General features: G+C 27.3%; 1 protein-coding gene across 1 annotated transcript in view; it reads left to right on the forward strand.

Moving 5' to 3' along the window:
* The window catches only part of LOC113383610, a 261,160-nt gene that overhangs the window by 86,137 nt on the left and 154,186 nt on the right, over positions 1-20,837 (forward strand). Inside the window, exons 8-10 of the mRNA XM_026621865.1 lie at positions 13,561-13,814; positions 17,246-17,404; positions 19,152-19,223. Of these exons, the coding sequence (XP_026477650.1) occupies positions 13,561-13,814; positions 17,246-17,404; positions 19,152-19,223 (485 nt within the window). The remainder of the gene's footprint in view (positions 1-13,560; positions 13,815-17,245; positions 17,405-19,151; positions 19,224-20,837) is intronic.

Raw genomic sequence — 20,837 nt, forward strand, 5'->3', positions numbered from 1 at the left:
CCCGAATATTAAACTCAAATTAAACATATATATCAACATCAAATTCAAGAATATTCAAATATATATATATATATATATATATATATATATATAATGAATGTTTTCATCTAATAGTGCAATTTAATAAAAAAAACTGCGTGGATGGTTTGATCCTACGCTCTCAACTAGTTTATTTATACTGCTATTGCCTGATATTGCAATCTCTATGAAAATATTATTTTTATGCGCAATATTATTTCTTATTGCACTTATAATTTTCATTTTTCATATTACTCAATTTTCAAATGAACCACTCACATCTATACAAGAGCATCAATAAACGCTTGTACTATTTGATTTAGTGTCAAAATTTAGAATTTAAATTGTTTATAACCATATTGACAACCAATTCACAACTTCAAAAAACTGCATTCCAATATCGTATTATATATATATATATATATATATATATATATATATATATATATGATAAAAATTGTTTCTTGGGCATCCATCCAATAATTAAAAAAACAGTTTTAATGCAAAATGTTTTATTTAAGAGAACATACGTTTCGGGTCCAGATTTAACCCGATTTTTTTACAAATATTACCTACTATTAACAAACGTTTTGATTCGGCTTCTCTTTGCAATATTTACCGCGATGCTTCGAACAATTTTTTCAATATGCGCAATACTTCCTAACAATGCTTTTATGTAATATATATGTATGTATGCGTATCTTTGTGTATGTGTATATGTACATATATACATGTTTATGTTTGTGGATATACATGTATGGGCATATATGTTGCATTTGTGTGTATATTTGGATTTTACATATATGTTGTAATTGCATGTGTGCATGTGGTTGTTTATGTTAGTTATGTTTTGTGTTTTGTGCATTTGTACAATTATTGTGTTGCGTATATATACATATATATGTTGTGTTATAATTGTTTATATAATAACTAGTTTTTTTTTTGTTTTTTTTTTTAACTTTTATCGTTTTCAGTTAATATCTATACTTTTTCTTAATATAATTCTCTATTTTCACAAATTTTTTACATTGTTCTATCTTGGTTTTATTATGTTTCTATATTTTTATTTTGATCCACATATTTCATTTTGATCCAGCTTTGTTCAACCGTCTGATTATGGATGACTTACATATTTAAAATTTTTTTCTATGTTCCTTGCGCATGATCGCTGGAAAATTCTTCATAACTGTAATGCTTAAAATTCTCTCTATCCCGTTCTCTCATCCAATGACGATACAGTTTTCACTATTTTCCGCTGCAAACACGTAGGCCCACATTTTACTCTCGTTTACACACACGTAACTCTGTCTCCAAACTAACAAGATGTGTTTTTGGAATAAGCTTTTTTACAATAAAACATATAATTTTTTTAATTTTTACAATTTTCAAAAATTTTCATAACTTGATGTTTTTTCAATTTTTTATTTCATACTTATTTTTTCGTTGCATTTTTGTGTTGTTCTTTGTGTTATATTTTTTTAAAATTTATTTGTATGGTGAGTTTCTTTACAATTGTTTATTTTATGTTGTTTTTCATATATACTTTTCATATACATTGTTTCTATTTATTTTTGTCTGTAATTATGTATCTTTTATATTATTTTTTATATTGTTTTAATTTGTAACCCTGATATATTTATTTGTAGCACTGAAGATGGGTCAAATCTGGACCCGAAACGTATGTTCTCTTAATTAAAACATTTTGCATTAAAACTGTTTTTTTAATTATTGCATGGATGCCCAAGAAACAATTTTTATCATATTATTTCACCATCTGAAGAAAAACCTCTCGCTTTATATATATATATATATATATATATATATATATATATATATATTATATGTTTTCTGTGTCAAACATTTCAATTTCTTGTAAAAGTGATTAATTGCAGTATATTTCTTCCTTATAAAATGGTTATTTATGTTGTAAACCTTAATAAATGTTTCTAAACCTTTCATTATACGTTAATCTAAAAAGATAATATTCAAATTTGAAAGTTGGTCGCGCTTCTGACATAATTTCAGAAGTTTATATATCTCAGAAGTTATAATACCCGCCCAATTAGTATGCATTATATGAAAATTTGCTGCGAGAAAGATCAAGTGTATTTTATTAAAATTGTATACATATATTAAATACAGGTACAGATTTATATATGGGCATACATGGATACATGAATATATGTAGATGTCTTATTTTTGTTTTATAAATTTGCATGGTTTAATTGGTTTACTCTAATTTATCTTGCACTTATAATTAGAAAACAAAACAATCAGAATATACATACGAGGTGTGTTCAAAAAGTACCCGGAATTACTAATAATTAAATTTCGCGGGTCTGGAGTGTCTGATTGTCAAAATTTTTTTTTATTGTGTTGGTATACATGCCCCTAAAGTATGATGAAATTTTCAGCTATATTCACTGTTTACTTTGTCTGTGGTAGTCGCTAAGGTTCGACGTGTTTTTCTGAGCTCGGCGATTTTTACAATGGAAGAATTGAAAAGTCAAAGAATTTGTATTAAATTTTGCGTAAAAAATGAAATAAAGTGTTGCAAAGTGCAAAAATTCACCAGATATGGCTCCGTGTGACTTTTTCCTATTCCCAAAGTTGAAGAGACCCATGAAAGGACGGCGGTTTTCCTCGATTGAAGAAAATCGCTCAGAGTGCTCAAGGACATATCAAAAAGTGAATATCAAGGGTGCTTCGAAAATTGGAAAAAACGCTGGCATAAGTGTATTATATCTGGGGGGGACTACTTTGAAGGGGACCACATTAATGTAGACGAATAAATAAATATTTTTTTTGAAAAAACGAAAATTCCGGGTACTTTTTGAACAGACCTCGTACCTCGTATATATATATATATATATATATATATATATATATATATAAATTATACATAAAATATTACCATAGTTAAGAGTTTCCACTCCATCAAGTTTTATCTTAAAAATAAGATTAAAAACTAAATTTTCAACTTAACTTTCCACATAAAAATATTGAGTTGAAATCGGTAAATTATTCATTCAAAAATCCTTAAAGGTTCATCAAATATTGACATTGCAAAAGAGTTCGCATTTTTCGTACTTAATTTTGTTATAAAAAACAAAACAATCGTTTGCCTAAGAAAGGTCGTCCGGAAGAAAAAACATTTCTGCAAATAATGATCTATTTTTTTCTGATGTATTACTACGTTTTATGTATGTTACACATAACTTAAATGAACTGTATGAAATATATTATGATTATGCCATTTTTCACTTGTAATTAATATGATATGCATATTTTGATAGTACTTTACAGTACTCTTATATCAATTATTTGCCCTATTAAACAGAAATTAATTATTTTTATAGACTTTTATATTACACAATTATAAGTTATTACAACAAAAAATTCATTTAATAATCACACAAAGCAATTTTTTGCCGACAAATAAAGCTAACAAACAATGAAGTAGATTGAACAAAAATAAACATATAGATAAAATCTACTCTATTGCCATATACATAGCTTTAGAAAAATCGCACAATTTTAAATTTAAATTAAATATCTCTGATCTGCTGCTGCGGAAAGTTTCATTAGTTAATTGAAAAAAAATGTTTTTAATTAATTGTAGAGTCAATGAGAGTTTTCTATTTTTAACACGTAACTTTGGGTAAATAAACTAGGTGCTTAAAATGTTTAATGCATTAACTTTTTTTTTCATATCATATATTGCGGTTTAAGTAGTAAAACTATACTACAATAGTTTAATAATTAAAACTACAATTGTGGTTTAAGTAGTAAAACTATACTACAATAGTTTGCGTAAAACCCAAATTTCACAAATAAAAATAATAATAATTACTAATATATTAAATAATAAAATAATTTTTGTATCGTAGTTTTGAAGCCTGTGCTCATTAATTAAATGTTTTATAATGGTAATTCATTTACACCTAAATTTATGTTTCAAAGGATTATTTTAAAACCCATGAAAAATATTAACCTATATTTCAATCATTAAATATGATTTATATTTATTATCCTTGTAATTGCGGCAATTATTCCTGATAAAGTAAAAAACAGAAACAAAATTTATTTTGGAAATTTTAAAAGTATATTAATAATACTTCTATTAATAATTTTTAAATGAAGTTTTCGCAATCAATAATTAAAATGCAAATCTCTAGTTCACACGTTTGCTATTCAGAATATAAAATAAAATTAATTCACTGCACGTGTAAAAATATCTGAATTTGGAATTTGGTTGATACAGAAATAATTCAAAACTAAATAAAAATCAGTCCCTTTGATCAATGGGCTATGTCATGAAAATGAAATGAATAATCTTGCAAGAAAATTTCAATGGAAGTCTCAATGATTGTGATCGAATTACTAGTGCATCCTAGATGATTGAATGAATTTGATTTTCAATAGATGTGCAGATTTTCTTATCCTTGAATTGATTATTATACGTATAAGGGCATATCCTTGTTGAAGCAATGATATTATTTGAAAAACTTGACTTAGAAAATAAATTACGGAATATGATAAAGAATTTGATTGTGATGGTATAAAAATAATTACGATACTATGGTAGTATACGAATTTTCTTATAAATTGTATGTATTATACATTATGATTCTAAATTAAACGTTTACGCTTTGTTAACTTTTCTAATTAGGGGATGTTTCTGATTCGTCAAAACTTATTTGACAAGAATAACAAACAATGAATGGTATATTTATCTCAATGTTAGAACGAACAACAAATGCTAATTAAAATAATGCCTCATTAATTATTTGAAATTACAAAATTATAAGGTGTAGAAGTTTTGAAAAGGTTTTTTCTCCGTCCGCGATTCGAACATTTCTATTGAAATAATAATGAAGATTTCTGAATTTATAATTATTATTGTCGTTCTTATAATGCCTGTTATGCAAATTCATATATAAGGTAAAGCAAGGTACAAAGGTCCAATTTGACTTGGAGCAATTATTTTGTGAAAACCAAACCAAATATATCAGAACAAATAACACATATCAGACAAGCAACTATCTGACTATGTTTGATAAAACTCACAGCTAATTCAACATTGTAGACATATTTTTAGCTATTTTTCTGAAATTTGTCACTTGGCCGTTTTTACCCTATAGGCTGGTGTAATTTATAGTTTCTAAAATATTTTAATCTATATAACATATATTTCTAATCATATAACATATATTTGATGTTTGTCATCTTATAAAGAAATCACTATATTAGAAATGTTGAATGTAAAAAATTGCAGAGTATTGCTTAATTTATATAAAATCTATTGCGTTAATAATCGTAGTATCTACTCTTTACTTCCTCGCAGTTTTCAAATATTAATTGATGTTTTTAGTCCGCTTAACTTATTAATATGTGACCTTATTTTCTTTCAATTTTTCATTTTACTAAAAAATGTCACACATAGTTTGAAAATAAAAAAATACATTATAATATTATGATGATTATGACTAAGGATAATTTAGTGTTCTCATTTTTACATTTTCAACCTAGTTACTATGTTATGTTTATTCAGTTTATATACTAAATTGTTTGCACTGTATTTATTCATTAGTATTATTTTAGCTAAATGATGAGACATTACTTAAATATGTCGAAACATATGAGATGCTATTGCTTAATTATTTAATTTTTTTAATTTCATGTTGACTGCTTAAATAATTCAAATATATTTCAAGGGCAAAAAATTATCAGATATATAGTACATATACAGGGTGTCCCAAAACATGACGTCAAGCCGAAACAGGGTGTTAGTATTGACCATAACTGCTCTGCAAAAAATTAGGATAAAAATTATCCCGCATTATTTGGAAATTATGAGCTTTCAAGTGCAAACTAGGGCTTTGCTGAAAATATGACCATTTTGTTTATTTAAACTTTGGAACCGTAACTGTGGATAATATTCTTAGAACCACAGTCGAAGACAATAACTCAATTGCTCTAAGTATGCAATAATTTAGACTTTTTCTTGAACTATAAGTTTAAAATTTTTAAAATCGGTCAACTTCGAGAGCGCCTTTCTTAAAAAATATGTTCTTTGGTATTTTAATAAGTTGGCGCATTTAATCAGCTAATCATGATAATTTCATCATAAAAAATGTTGATGAAAAATAAAAACCCTAGAAGGACATGATTTTTGCTAGTACATTGAACTGATCAATTCATATATACACACAAGCTTTAATGTGCTAGAGAAAAAAAACGAATGTGATCGAAATTTGCTAGTAAAAATCATGCCATTTTTTAAAAAATGTCAGTTTTTTTGCTTCATATTATGCTACATAATACGTAATATTCACTATCAAAAATCTATAAAGATATTTAGCGTTTATCAGAAATGAAACGCGTGTATTATATACATAATTATAAAAGAAATATCATATATAAAGCCGGATAACATGTTGATGATATAAGAAATCAACATATAGAAGTATAATACTTTTATATCCCCGTATCAGCGTCGTTCAGAACAAATTTTCAACATTACCGTAATGATATGAATATCATTCACGGTTTATTGTTACATAAGCCGCTTGAATAATATTGCTCACATTTTTTCGAGAGAAACATGTTATTTTGCTGTTTTATACTCATTCAGCCCTCATATATATTTGAAACACCTCTTGTAGAATTAGAATAAATGATATCGTAAAATTTTATCACCGGGATGTAACAATAAACATCTTTTGTATTCGCTAATTGGGTTTCGTGTTTTATATTCTAAAAAGCCTATAAAATTGTAAGCCTGTATAGAACAGCGTATGTATTCATGTAATATAAAATTAACTTGACATTATGTGATGCTATAAAAATTTCTGTTAATGATTTTGATTAAAAATTTTAATTCAGAATTTTACACGAAACAACATCAAGTATAGAATTAAATTTAATATAAATTATTTTCTTTCTGTGATTGTAGGAATTTACAATGGGATTTACATCACAATAAGCATTTTATATTCATGAAATATGACACTATTACTGCTGTTCTATGTATTTTGATCAAAATCGTATTATGCTAGTTTGTCTATTCATTTGTTTTCTTTGTGTTACTAGTTTGATAACAATGTTTTGGAAAAGAATATATTCATATTAAAAAGTTCGCTTCGAGATTTTGAGGAACACAACAAATGTGTTTTCTTCATATTTTATTCTTAGCGTTCGTTTTTATGAATATATTTGCATTGCATTTCAATAACTTCGATCTCAATTGTGAGAAGTGATTTATATACATAAAAACATTTTTATAATTATAAAATTTAAGGTCATGATATAGATGCAAGTATTATAGCCCTCCCGCTTTTTTTAATTATTTGCATATTTTATTTATCTTTCACAATTTATTTTAATTAAATTTTAGGCTTTAAATTTTCAGCACTAATTATAGAAGGAGAATTAAATAAATTTTCTATATCCGATGCTCAAATTCGATATTTTAATCTAAATGTATTCATCAATCCTGTTTCAACATTTACAGACATGGAAACATAAACAGATGGAAAAGTTTTTCCTCATTTTGGTATTTCGTTGTCTGGAAACAAGCAAAATTGCTTTTATATATCACAAATTTCCAAATTTTTAGTCTGCACTATAATATGTGATTCTAAAATATTTTGAAACTTTCGGTATAAAATAAAGTGAATAGTAATTATTTACAAATATATTTGCAAAACAAATTTTATAATTTATTTTTAATTGTGTTATTTATTAACTTGTTTCAAATACTGGTATTCAAATATATTTAAAAAATTACAAGATAACATTGTTGATTTTACATAATTTTCCATAACTATTTTAATTTTTGCAATGATATTTTAAATTCGTTTTTTGGGCATTATGTGATTATAAGTAAATAAATTATTTTTTTATATTATATCAATTATTATAACATGTATGATATTTGTATTTATTTTAGGGTAAGTTATAAAATCGAAAATGAAAATTTTTATATTTCATTACGTTTCAAAGGTTTTCGAACATTTAGGCATACTTTAAAAAATGGATGTATGAGTGTTTGTGTGTGTGTGCGGATATAAATTTTCGTTGACGATTTCGGGATCAACCGATTTAAATAATGAAAAAAACATTCAATTCATATTAATAAGGAGACGTGCTGATTAGTTTTTTGTAAAGGCAGGTCTAGCCGTTTCGAAGAAAAATGGTAAAAAGAGCCAAAAATAGTAATAGAGTTTTTGAGAGAACGGAGCGTCCGATTTGAATAATTCAAAAAACGTTTTATTTGTATTGACTAAACGGAGAACTGCTTACATTTTTGAAAAGGCAGGTTTAGCGACTATGGACCCTCAATTATTTTTTATTTTAAATTTCCAATTTCTCGGTCAAAAATATTTATTAGACATATAGACATCAAATTATCGGATGTTTTATCGAGACTTTAATAATGTGTACACATTTTGTATAAATTTTTTTGGGTTCTGTACCAAGATTTTTAATTTTGAAGTTAATTTATATAGTTTAAACAAATGCCCTCGACATTTTCAACAGTATGGAATAACCAATCTGTATGAAGGTATAGAGCCGTTTCGGAGGATTGGGTGTAAAAATAGTCATGCAGTTTTTGAGAGAACGGGTGGTCCGATTAGATTAATTCGAAAAACCTTTTGCTTGTGTAGACGGTGTGCAGAAAATGCTTTTACAAAAAATTTTCTAATTTTAAAAATTTTCAAAAAAAATTACAATATTTAAAAAAAAACTTAGTTTCAAAAAAATCAAATTTTCGAAATTTTTTATCGTTTTCAAAAAAATCTAAATCTGGAAAAAATTAAAAACTATCAAAATTTAAAATTTTTTTTCAAAATATCGAATATTTTCAAAAATTTTCAAATTCTCAGAAAATAAAAAAATCATATTAAAAAAAATTAACAAATTTCTTATAAACATACACACATTTATGTTGAATACGCTTGTCGCCCAAAGCAATTATGAACTTTTAGTATGTATTATTTATAATGAATAATGTATTCGAAATTATTCAAAATAATTATTGATTATTTTCTTTTTATTACAATACGGGAAGTTTCAACAATTTACCTTGAGACACGATAAATCAAATTCCAATAGTTTTCTGTAATTTTATATTACACATTCATTTTCTTCACATATTTACATTTCATCACTTACCACTCTTTTTTACGTATTTCATAATCACTTTTCATTACATATATCAATTTTTGTAATGGAAACTTTTGCCAAAGTTGAGCCGTGGGTTGTGTTAAAATGCAACTGGATTATAAAAGTGCAGCGTGGGTGACTTTATTCTATTCAACGTACTACATTGAAATTTTATTGTATTCATTTTTACATATTCCTCTGCGCAACAGTAATCTGAAGGAAAATTTTCAGTTGAAAACATACTTCTGATCTACATTTTGAATAAAATACAATATCACTACTGCATATTTACTAGAGTAAAGTTCACTAGGAACAAGATGAGGCGGCTTACTGTTCATATCATTACATTCTATTAAATTCACTATTTTGTGCTACAAATTTGCCGTAGTAACTTGAATATGTGCAGGGCAATTTGGAGATGTTGCACTTGTAACATGAAATCTGCAGTACTCCCGGATTTGTGTTAATACAAGCTATAAAGTTAAATATTTGAACAACTGGCTTTGAGTTGGCAGTAGCTAATATAGCAGGTTCATGGCAAATAATAAATATTATTGTACATCTTTATTATTAATTTCCTCAAGGATAAAATTGCATTTGTAATAGAAAATCTTACTTACTCTTTCACCTTTTCTTCTACTTGTATATTTTTACTAAATTCGTTGGATTCGGATATTGGCTATAGATCTTCGCAATATAGATATATTTGTTTTATATGAGTGAAGTACTCACTAGGGTTTGTCGGTTTTCAAAAACCGGTTTTAAACCCCGTTTTTTTGGCGAAAATTATAGAATTCGAAAACCGATTTTTTATTGAAAAAAAAATCGGCTTTGACTGTATAAATGGAAAATGACAAATATAGCCAAATGTAAAAGATAGATGAAAGCGTTCTGATTCTTGAAATCATAAAGGTTTAATAGAATTTGATGTCAGACTGCAATGGTTCCCAGAAATGCTTAATTTAGATTTTTATACCAGTGTATATACTAATTTAAATCAGTGGGACTTCTTGAAGAAGTAAGTAACTTCCTCTACTCAAACTTTAAAAAAGGAATTTTAAACCCTAGAAGCCACAAATTAAAGAACAAAAACAAGAATTATAATATCAGGCTTTAAATACAATTAAGCATAATTTGGTCGCAAGTATGAGAGTATTGATACGTCTAAGTAGCACATCGATAGACGTTCTCAGTTTTTCGAAATCATATTTCATTAAACAAAAAAACAATGAAAGAACAATGAAAAAGAATGTTTAAAATTATTAATTAAAATTGCTCGAAACAGACAATACCCGAGTTTAGCTTAATTGTTTTTAAAACTAAAATTGATATTAACAAGTATGTATCAACATGTATCTAATTGTTTTTTTATTTTTTTTTAATTTAATGAATTTTTGTTATTTACTAATGTATTATTTTTATTTATTCACAAACTTCTTCACTATCATAAACATATTTTTATCCTTATATGTGAAAATAATGCATGAATAACGAATAAATATTTTCAAAGTTATTTAATCAAGATAAACTATTATTTTTTAGTTCTAATAATTAAAATTAAAATAATTTTATTTCTTATCTATAAAACTAAACAATAAATAAATTCTGTCATATACTGCTAAATTATACTAAATTTACGGATAAATTACAGAATATTCGAGCAAAAATTTATTTTCTATATAAAATTCGAAAACCGGTTAAAACTGGTTGTTTAGTGAAAATAAAATTTGAAACCGGTTTTCTGAAATGTCGGTTTTTGTATAAACCCTAGTACTTACACTACTCTAAACAGCAGTTCGATGATACCCTCAATATTGTATCGATTTATTTGGGTAAATCCGATTTCTGTTTCATGTTTTAATTCATTTGCATGTAGTTAAATTATATACCACGTTTTTGAGATTCCAATAACATCTATAGATGTGTGCAATAGATATATTTGTCACATTAAAAATAAAGTACATTTGCAATATCATCATAAATTAAATATTGCGAATCGATTTACGTATTTGGGTAAACTCGCTGTGAAATTTGATTCCTGATTGTGTTCATTGACTTGCATGCAGTAGCGATTTATACTACATTTATAGGATTCGAACATCGTTTGTAGGTGTATGTAATATAGATATATTTGTCATTTTATGAGTAAGATATTAATAATACGTATATATGCAATGCTGATGAATTGCTGATGATCAATTTATTATTGTGAATCGATATATTTAGGTAAACTTACTATGAAATCTGTTTAGATATTTTACGTTTTCTTCTTCTTCCATATAGTTGGATTCATGTTGGATAAATGTAGAATCATTTATAGGATTCGATTACTGCCTATAGATGTATACAACATACATATTTGTCATTATATGAATAAATCTTTAATGGTACGAATAAGATTTGCAAAGTTTACAGTACGATGATAAATTCAATATTGTGAATCAATATTTTTGGCTAAGCTCGCTGTAAAATATTATTCGATATTTCATATTTTCTTCCACTTGCATAAGGTTGCATTATATATTGCATTCATAGTATTGGAATATTACTTAGATATACACAATACAGATATATTTGCCATCATATACATACGTGCAAAGATTCAATAATGCATGTAGTTAATGCAGCATTGTAGTACTATGTGAAATTATTGTGAATCCAGATATTTGGGTAAGTTCGCTGCAAAATCTAATTCAATATTTTATGTCTTCTTTTACATGTATAGTTAGATCATATACTATAGATTAACAAATATTGTTGATATGTGTAAACAATGAAAATATATTTGTTTTTATATAAGTGAAGTATTTTGAGCAACGATCGCGGTTTGGCCCACTCGTTTAAACTATTTATACGAATTTTAATAGCTTTTTGTAAAAATATCCGATATTTATAGATTTTGTCGGAAAATATTCGACTAACAAATTTTTAATGTCGTACCTCATAATTTAGCAAAGATATCACTGAAAATATGAGAATGAAATATTGTAATCAAGCTATAACGTTCTATCAAAACTCTAAAATATATAAAAAAAATAGTTTGTACTCATATAGTTCGCGATTTTATTTATAACGATCATTGTTAAATAATTTTTTGATAGCGTATGAAAAAGTGTAATCAATATTTCGTTTTGTATTTTCTAACACAGTGGTTATGCGGACAACTTTTTAATTGCATCATTTCAAAGCTTATACTTTTTTCTTGGTATTTTTTACTGTGATTCAATAACTTTGTGAAGTTCTTAATTATCAAATTAATGCTTATATCAATATATCATCTCCGTCAAAACTTGTTACAACTACTAACATTACCAAATGTGAACATGTTTTGTTTTTAATTTTCAGTTTTAAATTTAAAAACTAAACATATTCACTTATAATGTTAGTTCCTATATTTATTTTATATGTAATGTATGTTTGGTTTATTTTCTATATGTAATTATCAAAAAATAGTTTTTCCTGGTGTGGTATGTATATCTTTTATTCTTTAATTATTTTAAAATTTAAATTCAAATTTATTACTTCTATATTTATTAGAATTACTATTTATTAGATACAATCTGTATCGAAACGTATATTATAAATAAATATTTTATTTTTTTTGCTTTCTTTTATTTCGACGATTGGCTGAAAATCAATATTTAAGATATATATATATATATATATATATATATATATATATATATATTCAATAAATAAGTTCTTGATTTTTTCAATATATTCTTTGTTTCTTTTCCAAACAGTAAATCCAATAATAAAAAACAATTTGTTTTTTTGAAGATGTTTAATAACGACGTTTTGGAACTAGATACGTTTCATCATCACGTTTATTCTGTAATAATTTATATATCCATTTCACTAATATTTTTTGGTAAAAACACTCGTTTTTTCGAGAAAATTTGTAAATGTTTTTGACTTCACAAGACTTCGTAACACACTGTAATACATATAGTATATATATATATATATATATATATATATATATATATATATATATATATATATATATATATATATATATATATTAGGGTGGTCCTTAAAATGGTCATTTTCGACTTTCCTTGCTCCCAGGGGCTCAAATGGTTACAAATTGATAAAAACCAACTCTCTGAAAGTTTTAGCTCTTAATATTAACGTTTAGATAGAGCGCAATTCAACCAAAGTTTTGTATGGAAATAGCATGAAAAAAAATTCAAAAATTTTAAAAATTTTATATATATATATATATATATATATATATATATATATATATGTATATATCTACAATAAAAAAGTTATATATTTAAGATATATATATATATATATATATATATATGTGTGTTTGTATATGTATAAATGTGTATATAAAAGTATTTTTTTTTTCAATTACAGGTGTGAGACGTTCAGACAGTTATCCGGCAAATAACCTTCTATCGGAAACGCAGGTGAACACGCCTATTAATACCTCGAGATCGGAAAATTCCAAATACGAGCAGATTTCAATAAATGGAAGTACTATATTATCAAACAATAAAGTTGCCGTACGATCAAAGGACCAGGATTGCAAACAGAGAATGCCGAAAGACAAAGACAACTTTGGTGCAACTCAAGCAGTCAAGAAATGGCTGATGAAGGGCTTATCACGGGTCTGTACATATTGTAATTGTATAATTTTACAAGATATTTGACTGTTATTAACATTTTAGACTTGCCATTAAATATTAACATCGGTTTCTAAGTAAAACTTATACATACATTTGTTTTAGATATGATAGATCTCTATCAAAATCACAAGCGTTTAAGTTACATTCCTTAACGTGAAAATATACGAGTAATACTAATAACATACATTGAAGCTAAGACTTTTTCAATTTTTAAAAAATATATTTTAATATATAAAATGTATAGGGTAGGGCGGGGCTAGTTGAGCAAATTTTTACTTAAACGGATGTAGCACCTCAATGAAAAGTCTCAATAAATTGCTATATGGCTTAATGGATTTGTTGTTTATCGCTTAACAAAAGTGTTAATACTACTTTTTGGTAATAAGTAAAATTTAAAAGCTACAGCTGTTTAGATGCAAAAAGTCAAGTATGCTCAATGTACCCCATAGGTGAGGCAAGTTGAGCACTAAAAAAGTATAATAAAATCATAGGTTCAATGTCGATTAGTAATGAAATAAAATAAGTTTTTAATAACCAGTTCTATATTTATAGTCTTTATTGACAGAGAAAACAAAACTTATAGTAATTTGTTTTGAATAATTAACGAAAAGTAGAGTCAACAGAACAATATCGTAGCTTAGGAATTATTTTACCATTATATTCAGTATTTTTGTTTAAAATCATTATTTCTTTATTTTATTACTCATAGACTTAGCTTAAATCTTAAAAATAATGATCAATTTCTGGAAGTTAATGATAATTGTCTTAGTGACAGAACAAGTTTAGCAACTATGCTCAACTAACCCCAACTGGGAATTTCAAAATAAAAGTGAGTTTATAAAAAAACCGTGAGAATTATAGCCAGAATCTCTGTGCACATTAAAAGTACTATAATTATATTGAAGAATAACATTTACCTGATTAAAAATAAATAACATTTGACTAAACCAGACGAAAACTCGTGATAAATTACGTTTTTACTTTTTGGTCTCAAAAGAAACAAAACGCCCGTGAGCCTCACTCATTTGTCCAGCGGCCACTAGCGATCGCGGAATGTTTATTTTTCCCAAACCTCTATCTTTCCGCCATATAACGCCTAAACGGACGGTGAATAGTTTTCGAGATATTTCGATTGCTCAACTTGCCCCTATGCTCAACTAGCCCCGCTCTACCCTACTATATAATGTTGGATTGGTACATAAGTACCAATTGGGTATTTTACTTATTTATTATTTAATTTACATCTGTGCATTTATATGTAATATAAAAATAGCACGAAGTGTATTCTATTCATGCGACAAAAAAGAATAGTTTTGACCATTCTTAAAAAAAATACATGTCAGTAATTAGCGAAATAAAAAAGGTTCTAATTACATCCATGAGTCGATCAATATATAGTTTGGCATGGCGTGAATTTTTTCACACTTTCATATAGCTTTTTCACACTTTTAATATATTTATTGCATCTACTTTTGAACCGCCTAAACTAGAACCTTATGTTTTTGCTAAAAATCGGATTTGCTAAATTTCTTTTTCCTCGATGTTTTAAATCATTCTAAATAATTAAACACTACATTTGGCATAAATATAAGTGTGTATGTATGTGAGCCTAAATTTAATTTTCATAAACGACTGCACTGATTTCAAAAATTTAAAAGCCATTCGATGAAATTTGATAAGGCCTCCATTGGTTTTCAATTATTAATTTTGTGCTAAAGTTTTTGTGCATATTTTTACAAATGTAAAACCGCTACCAAAATATCAGATAAGGATCGTGTTCATTATTGTTTGGCAAACATCAGCCAACACGTTACTTCGTAATTAAATATTAAAAAACATATTTGGAGTTTTCAATGAAACTCGGCAATCGATAGTCTATAATCAATATAGTCCTGCAAGTGATTAAATTATAAAAATTCATTTATGTTTGAAGTAATTAGGCGCGCTTTTAGGACATATAACGGTTTTTTGTTGCATTTATAATTACCATAATTACAGATATAATTAGTTTTTTCGAAAGAAAACAAATGGAAATTGAATTGGTTAGTTTTTAGTGACAGCGAAAACTTTATTTTTAAAATAAACAATTGGAAATTTGATCTAAATTGCTAAATATCGATATTTCTAGTTTTATGTTTGGTAACTTAATTAATTACACCAATTGAAAAGTTCATACAACTCTTCAGAATATATTTATTAACTTACCGTAGGGCAAGTTATAGTAATCGCAAAAAAATCAAAAATGAAAGTTTTTATATATCTTCACGTTTCAAAAGTTTCTGAGTATTTTGGCATACCTTCGAAAAAAAAGAATGTATGTGTGTGTATGCGTGTGTGCGGATACAAATTTTCGTCGAAGATTTCAGGAATACCGATCAACCGATTTTCATAATTCAAAAAACATTCGATTCGTATTGATAAGGAGACGTGCGGATTAGTATTTGTTGGAAGTAGGCCTAGCCGTTCCAAAGATACGGGGCAAAAAGTGCCAAAATTCGTAACTCAGCTTTTAGGAGAACGGAGCATCGAATAGTTTTTTAATAATTCAGAAAACATTTTACTTGCATTGACAATATGAAGAATTGATAAAATTTTCATTAAGGCAAGTCTAGCGGTTTCGAAGATCTAATGAAAAAAGTAAAAAAAATACCATTTGGCGGTCAAAAATGATCATTAGACATATGCACATCAAATTATCAGAAATTTTATAGATATTTTAACAATAAGTATAAATTTTGATTACATTCCTATGGGTTCCGTACCAACGTTCATCCATTAGACGGCGAAAAAAAGTTCAGAATTTCCAAAATATGTCAAAATAAAGAAAACTTTTTTTTTCAATAAATTTTTTTTTTTCAAAAAAGGTAATTTCTTATCAAAATTATAGTTTCTCAAAAATCTAAGTTTTTCGAAGTAATTTTTTTTTTCAAAAATGTTAATCGTTTTTAAGTTTTAAAAATTTTGGTACGGGAAGTTCCAGCAATTTGCCTTAAGGCATGTTGCCATGCGCCCCACTAATTTCAATACTACATTTATTTAAACTATTATAAAGTAAAAAAACATTAGCTTATTTACATTAGAAATGTAGACAAATTATTAAAATTGTAATGCATGAGGAAAACCGATAAAAGTATTTATATAAATAATTATATATAACACTTTTAGATTACTTATTGAATTATTAGAGTTTTAACACGTTTCTCCAAATAAAAAATAAAATTAACAAAAAGTTTTTAAATAAATGATAAAAGTATAAAATAAATATTTTTTTCACAAACTCACATGCATTTCTGAATATTTCCAATTGCGCATCAAGACTTCAGGAGTAGCGAAAGCAACTATAAAATATCATGCAACAAGAAACTTAACTGTTTTTTTATTATATTTTATGAACACTGTTTTGTTGTCATTAGGTGAGAATACCAGAAAAGAAATCTCATCGTCATTCAAGAAGAGGACGAGAGGCATTATCTGAACCCATGATGCCCCATGAAGTATCATCACACTACACATTTACCCGGCAGGCAATCAGATCTAATTACATGTGCAAAAGCATTGAGGCCAAGAAAAAGGTCAGTACGTAAAATAAATTAGATTATATTCTGAATATATTTGCAGTATTCGAGGACACGAATCAAGAAATATTGAATACAACAACTACCACAATCTTTGCAATAATCTCGTTGGTTGCAATGTAGACTTAATCCTTCTCAATATTGATGAACTGATCTTATAACTTATTCAGTAAACAAGAGTTGAAATGTTGACAGTATTCGTGGTTGGTGGCAAATAATAAATATATATATATATATATATATATATATATATATATATAAATATATATATATATATATATATAGGCATATATATACACAATTATTTTGTACAAGTATTACATAGTTGCTGTAGGACCTTCCTGGTAATTAGGATCGATGTTAATGTTTAAAGCTATTTCGAAATTCTAAATGTGAATTATGATAAATTATCTATATGACTGGTTTAGTCAGTATGAATTAAATAAAATACTAGTTGGTATTGGTATTTTGCCTTGAGGCAAGTTACATGAACTTTCCGAAAAGTGTAAACAATCGACTTAATAAATAAAAAATAAATTAATTTATGAGTGATTATAAGTATTCCGAGTGGATTTATTACACATCATTGAAAATGAACGAACGAACACGTTAACTCGGAGTATTTTCAAAAAGCAAATTTTCAAAAATCTATAAATTTTGAACCATTTTTGAAATTGAACCATTTTCCGTAGGACTTTAATGGTTTACTATGTTCAAGACCAAGTAATTTATCGTTGTACCAACTAAATCATTTATTTTTAATTTTAACAAACGTCAAAAAACTACTCATTTTCTCAAACTTTGATAAATTTTCAAAATTAAACTACTTGTCGTAAGGCCGTAATATTTCAGTAAGTTCTATAAGACCATAATATATATGGCCAATAAAAGTTCCATTAAAATTGGCTTAAATTTTTTTTTCAACAGTTAATTGCAGAAAAACGGCTCGGTAGATGTTCACATAAAATTAATCAGTATCCTTCCTAACTAATATCTTTTGAACAGTTTTTGAGTTTTTAAAATCGATTCTGTAGTATGAGCTTAAATGTGGATGAAAAGTTCAACACTTTTTTCAAATTACAAAGTAACGGCTCGGCAAATCGTCTCACAAAACTGACAAACGATAGTCCTCATTGAGATACTTCAAATGGCTTTTAAATTTCTGAAATCGGTTAAGGCGTTTTTGAGAAAAGGACTTTGAAGGATTTTTAAAATTAGAAATTCGATTAAATTAAATGACTTGTCATTGGGCCGCAATATTTTAGTAGGATTTACAAGACTATGGTATTTACCGTAAAAATAATCATAAAAATCGTCGATTTTTTTTACAAGAAAATGGCCCAGCCGATCTTTACCAAAAACTAATCAGCACAATTCCCAACCAATATCTTTCGAACGGTTTTTAAATTTACAAATCGATTCAGAATTGCGGGCTAAAAAGGAAACGAAAAAGTTTTCACTATTCTGCGATTTACAAAGAAACGCTAGTCTTCATCAAGTATACGAATGGCTTTTAAATTATGGAAATCGGTCCAGCCGTTTGGGAGAAAACGAAGATTTACGGCAAATAATCTGTTCACACACACACGATTCAGAATGGCTTGAAACGTTGAGAAAACATAAAATTAGCAAATTAGTCGGATTTTTCGATGAAAACATAAACTTCTCCTTCGGGAAGTTAATAATTAATGAAATTTTGTCTCAAAATCAATTTCACGATATTTCTTTTCTTTTTTTTCAATAGGTAATTCGAATGCTGTTTGTGATAATTGTAGAGTTTTTCATCTGCTGGGCTCCACTTCATGTTCTGAACACAGTAAGTCAACATTTATTTTGATTTATAATTTCATATAGAAATATTAATTGATTAACGAATAATTTTATTTAAATATTTTAGCATATTTTGTATTAAATAACCAAAAATATTAATTAATAATCAATTCATCTATATATTTTTTAAAGTCTTCAGTTATATACATAAAAGCGTTTAATGACCAACTAATAATTTATTCAAATGTTATATTATTCTATTATTTCATTATCAACATGTGAAATATTAATCAGTTAATCTATAAATTAGAAATCAATCGAGCTTTTTGTAAATATACGAGGTCTGTCAAAAAGTACCCGGAATTTTCGTTTTTTCAAAAAAATATTTATTTATTCGTCTACATTAATGTGGTCCCCTTCAAAGTAGTCCCCCCCAGATATAATATTATGCCAGCGTTTTTTCCAATTTTCGAAGCACCCTTGATATTCACTTTTTGATATGTCCTTGAGCACTCTCAGCGATTCGGCCTTTATTTCTTCAATCGAGGAAAACCGCCGTCCTTTCATGGGTCTCTTCAACTTTGGGAATAGGAAAAAGTCACACGGAGCCATATCTGGTGAATATGGAGGTTGGGGCATGACTACGGTATTGTTTTTGGCCAAAAAATTACGAACAAGCAACGACGAGTGAGCAGGTGCGTTATCGTGGTGCAACAGCCATGAATTGTTTTTTTCCATAAATCGGAGCGTTTTTTTCGGATTGCTTCACGCAAACGTCGCATCACTTCAAGGTAATACTCCTTATTAACCGTACGACCTTGTGGTAAGAACTCTTGATGCACTATGCCGTTATAATCAAAGAAAACAGTAAGCAAACCTTGACATTCGATCGAACTTGACGTGCTTTTTCGGTCTTGGCTCACCTGGGCTCTTCCATTGGGACGATTGGGCTTTGGTTTCGACATCATAACCGTACACCCATGTTCATCACCAGTTATGACCCTTTCAAGCAAACTTGGATCGTTGTTGACGTCATTTAACAGCTCTTGAGCGATGTTCATGCGATTGCTTTTTTGGTCAAAATTTAGCAGTTTTGGAATGAATTTTGCTGCCACTCGTTTCATGCCCAAAACATTTGAAAAAATGTTTGACATGAGCCAAAATTGTATGCCAACTTATCAGCAATTCTCTAATTGTGATTCGGCGATCATTCATAACCATTTTTTTCACTTCTTTCACATTTAATCGTTTGTTGACGTGCTGGGTCGAACCGGAGCGTTCGTCATCTTAACGTCTTCGCGGCCATCTTGGAAACAGCTTTTATACCACTCGAAACACTTGTTTTTTTCATAGCAGAACTCACCATAGGCTTTTTGTAAAATTTCACACACTTGTTACACTTTATTCATTTTTTACGCAAAAAATTAATACAAATTCTTTGACTTTTCAATTCTTCCATTGTAAAAATCGCCGAGCTCAGAAAAACACGTCGAACCTTAGCGACTACCACAGACAAAGTAACAGTGATATAGAGATGAAATTTCATCATACTTTAGGGGCATGTATACCAACACAATAAAAAAAAATTTTGACAATCAGACACTCCAGACCCGCGAAATGTTAAAAATTCCGGGGTACTTTTGAACACACCTCGTATAGT

Source organism: Ctenocephalides felis, unplaced genomic scaffold, assembly GCF_003426905.1.
Source record: "Ctenocephalides felis isolate EL2017-DRISC unplaced genomic scaffold, ASM342690v1 CF-g0.4_SCAFFOLD_00845, whole genome shotgun sequence".
Taxonomy (NCBI): Eukaryota; Metazoa; Arthropoda; class Insecta; order Siphonaptera; family Pulicidae; genus Ctenocephalides; species Ctenocephalides felis.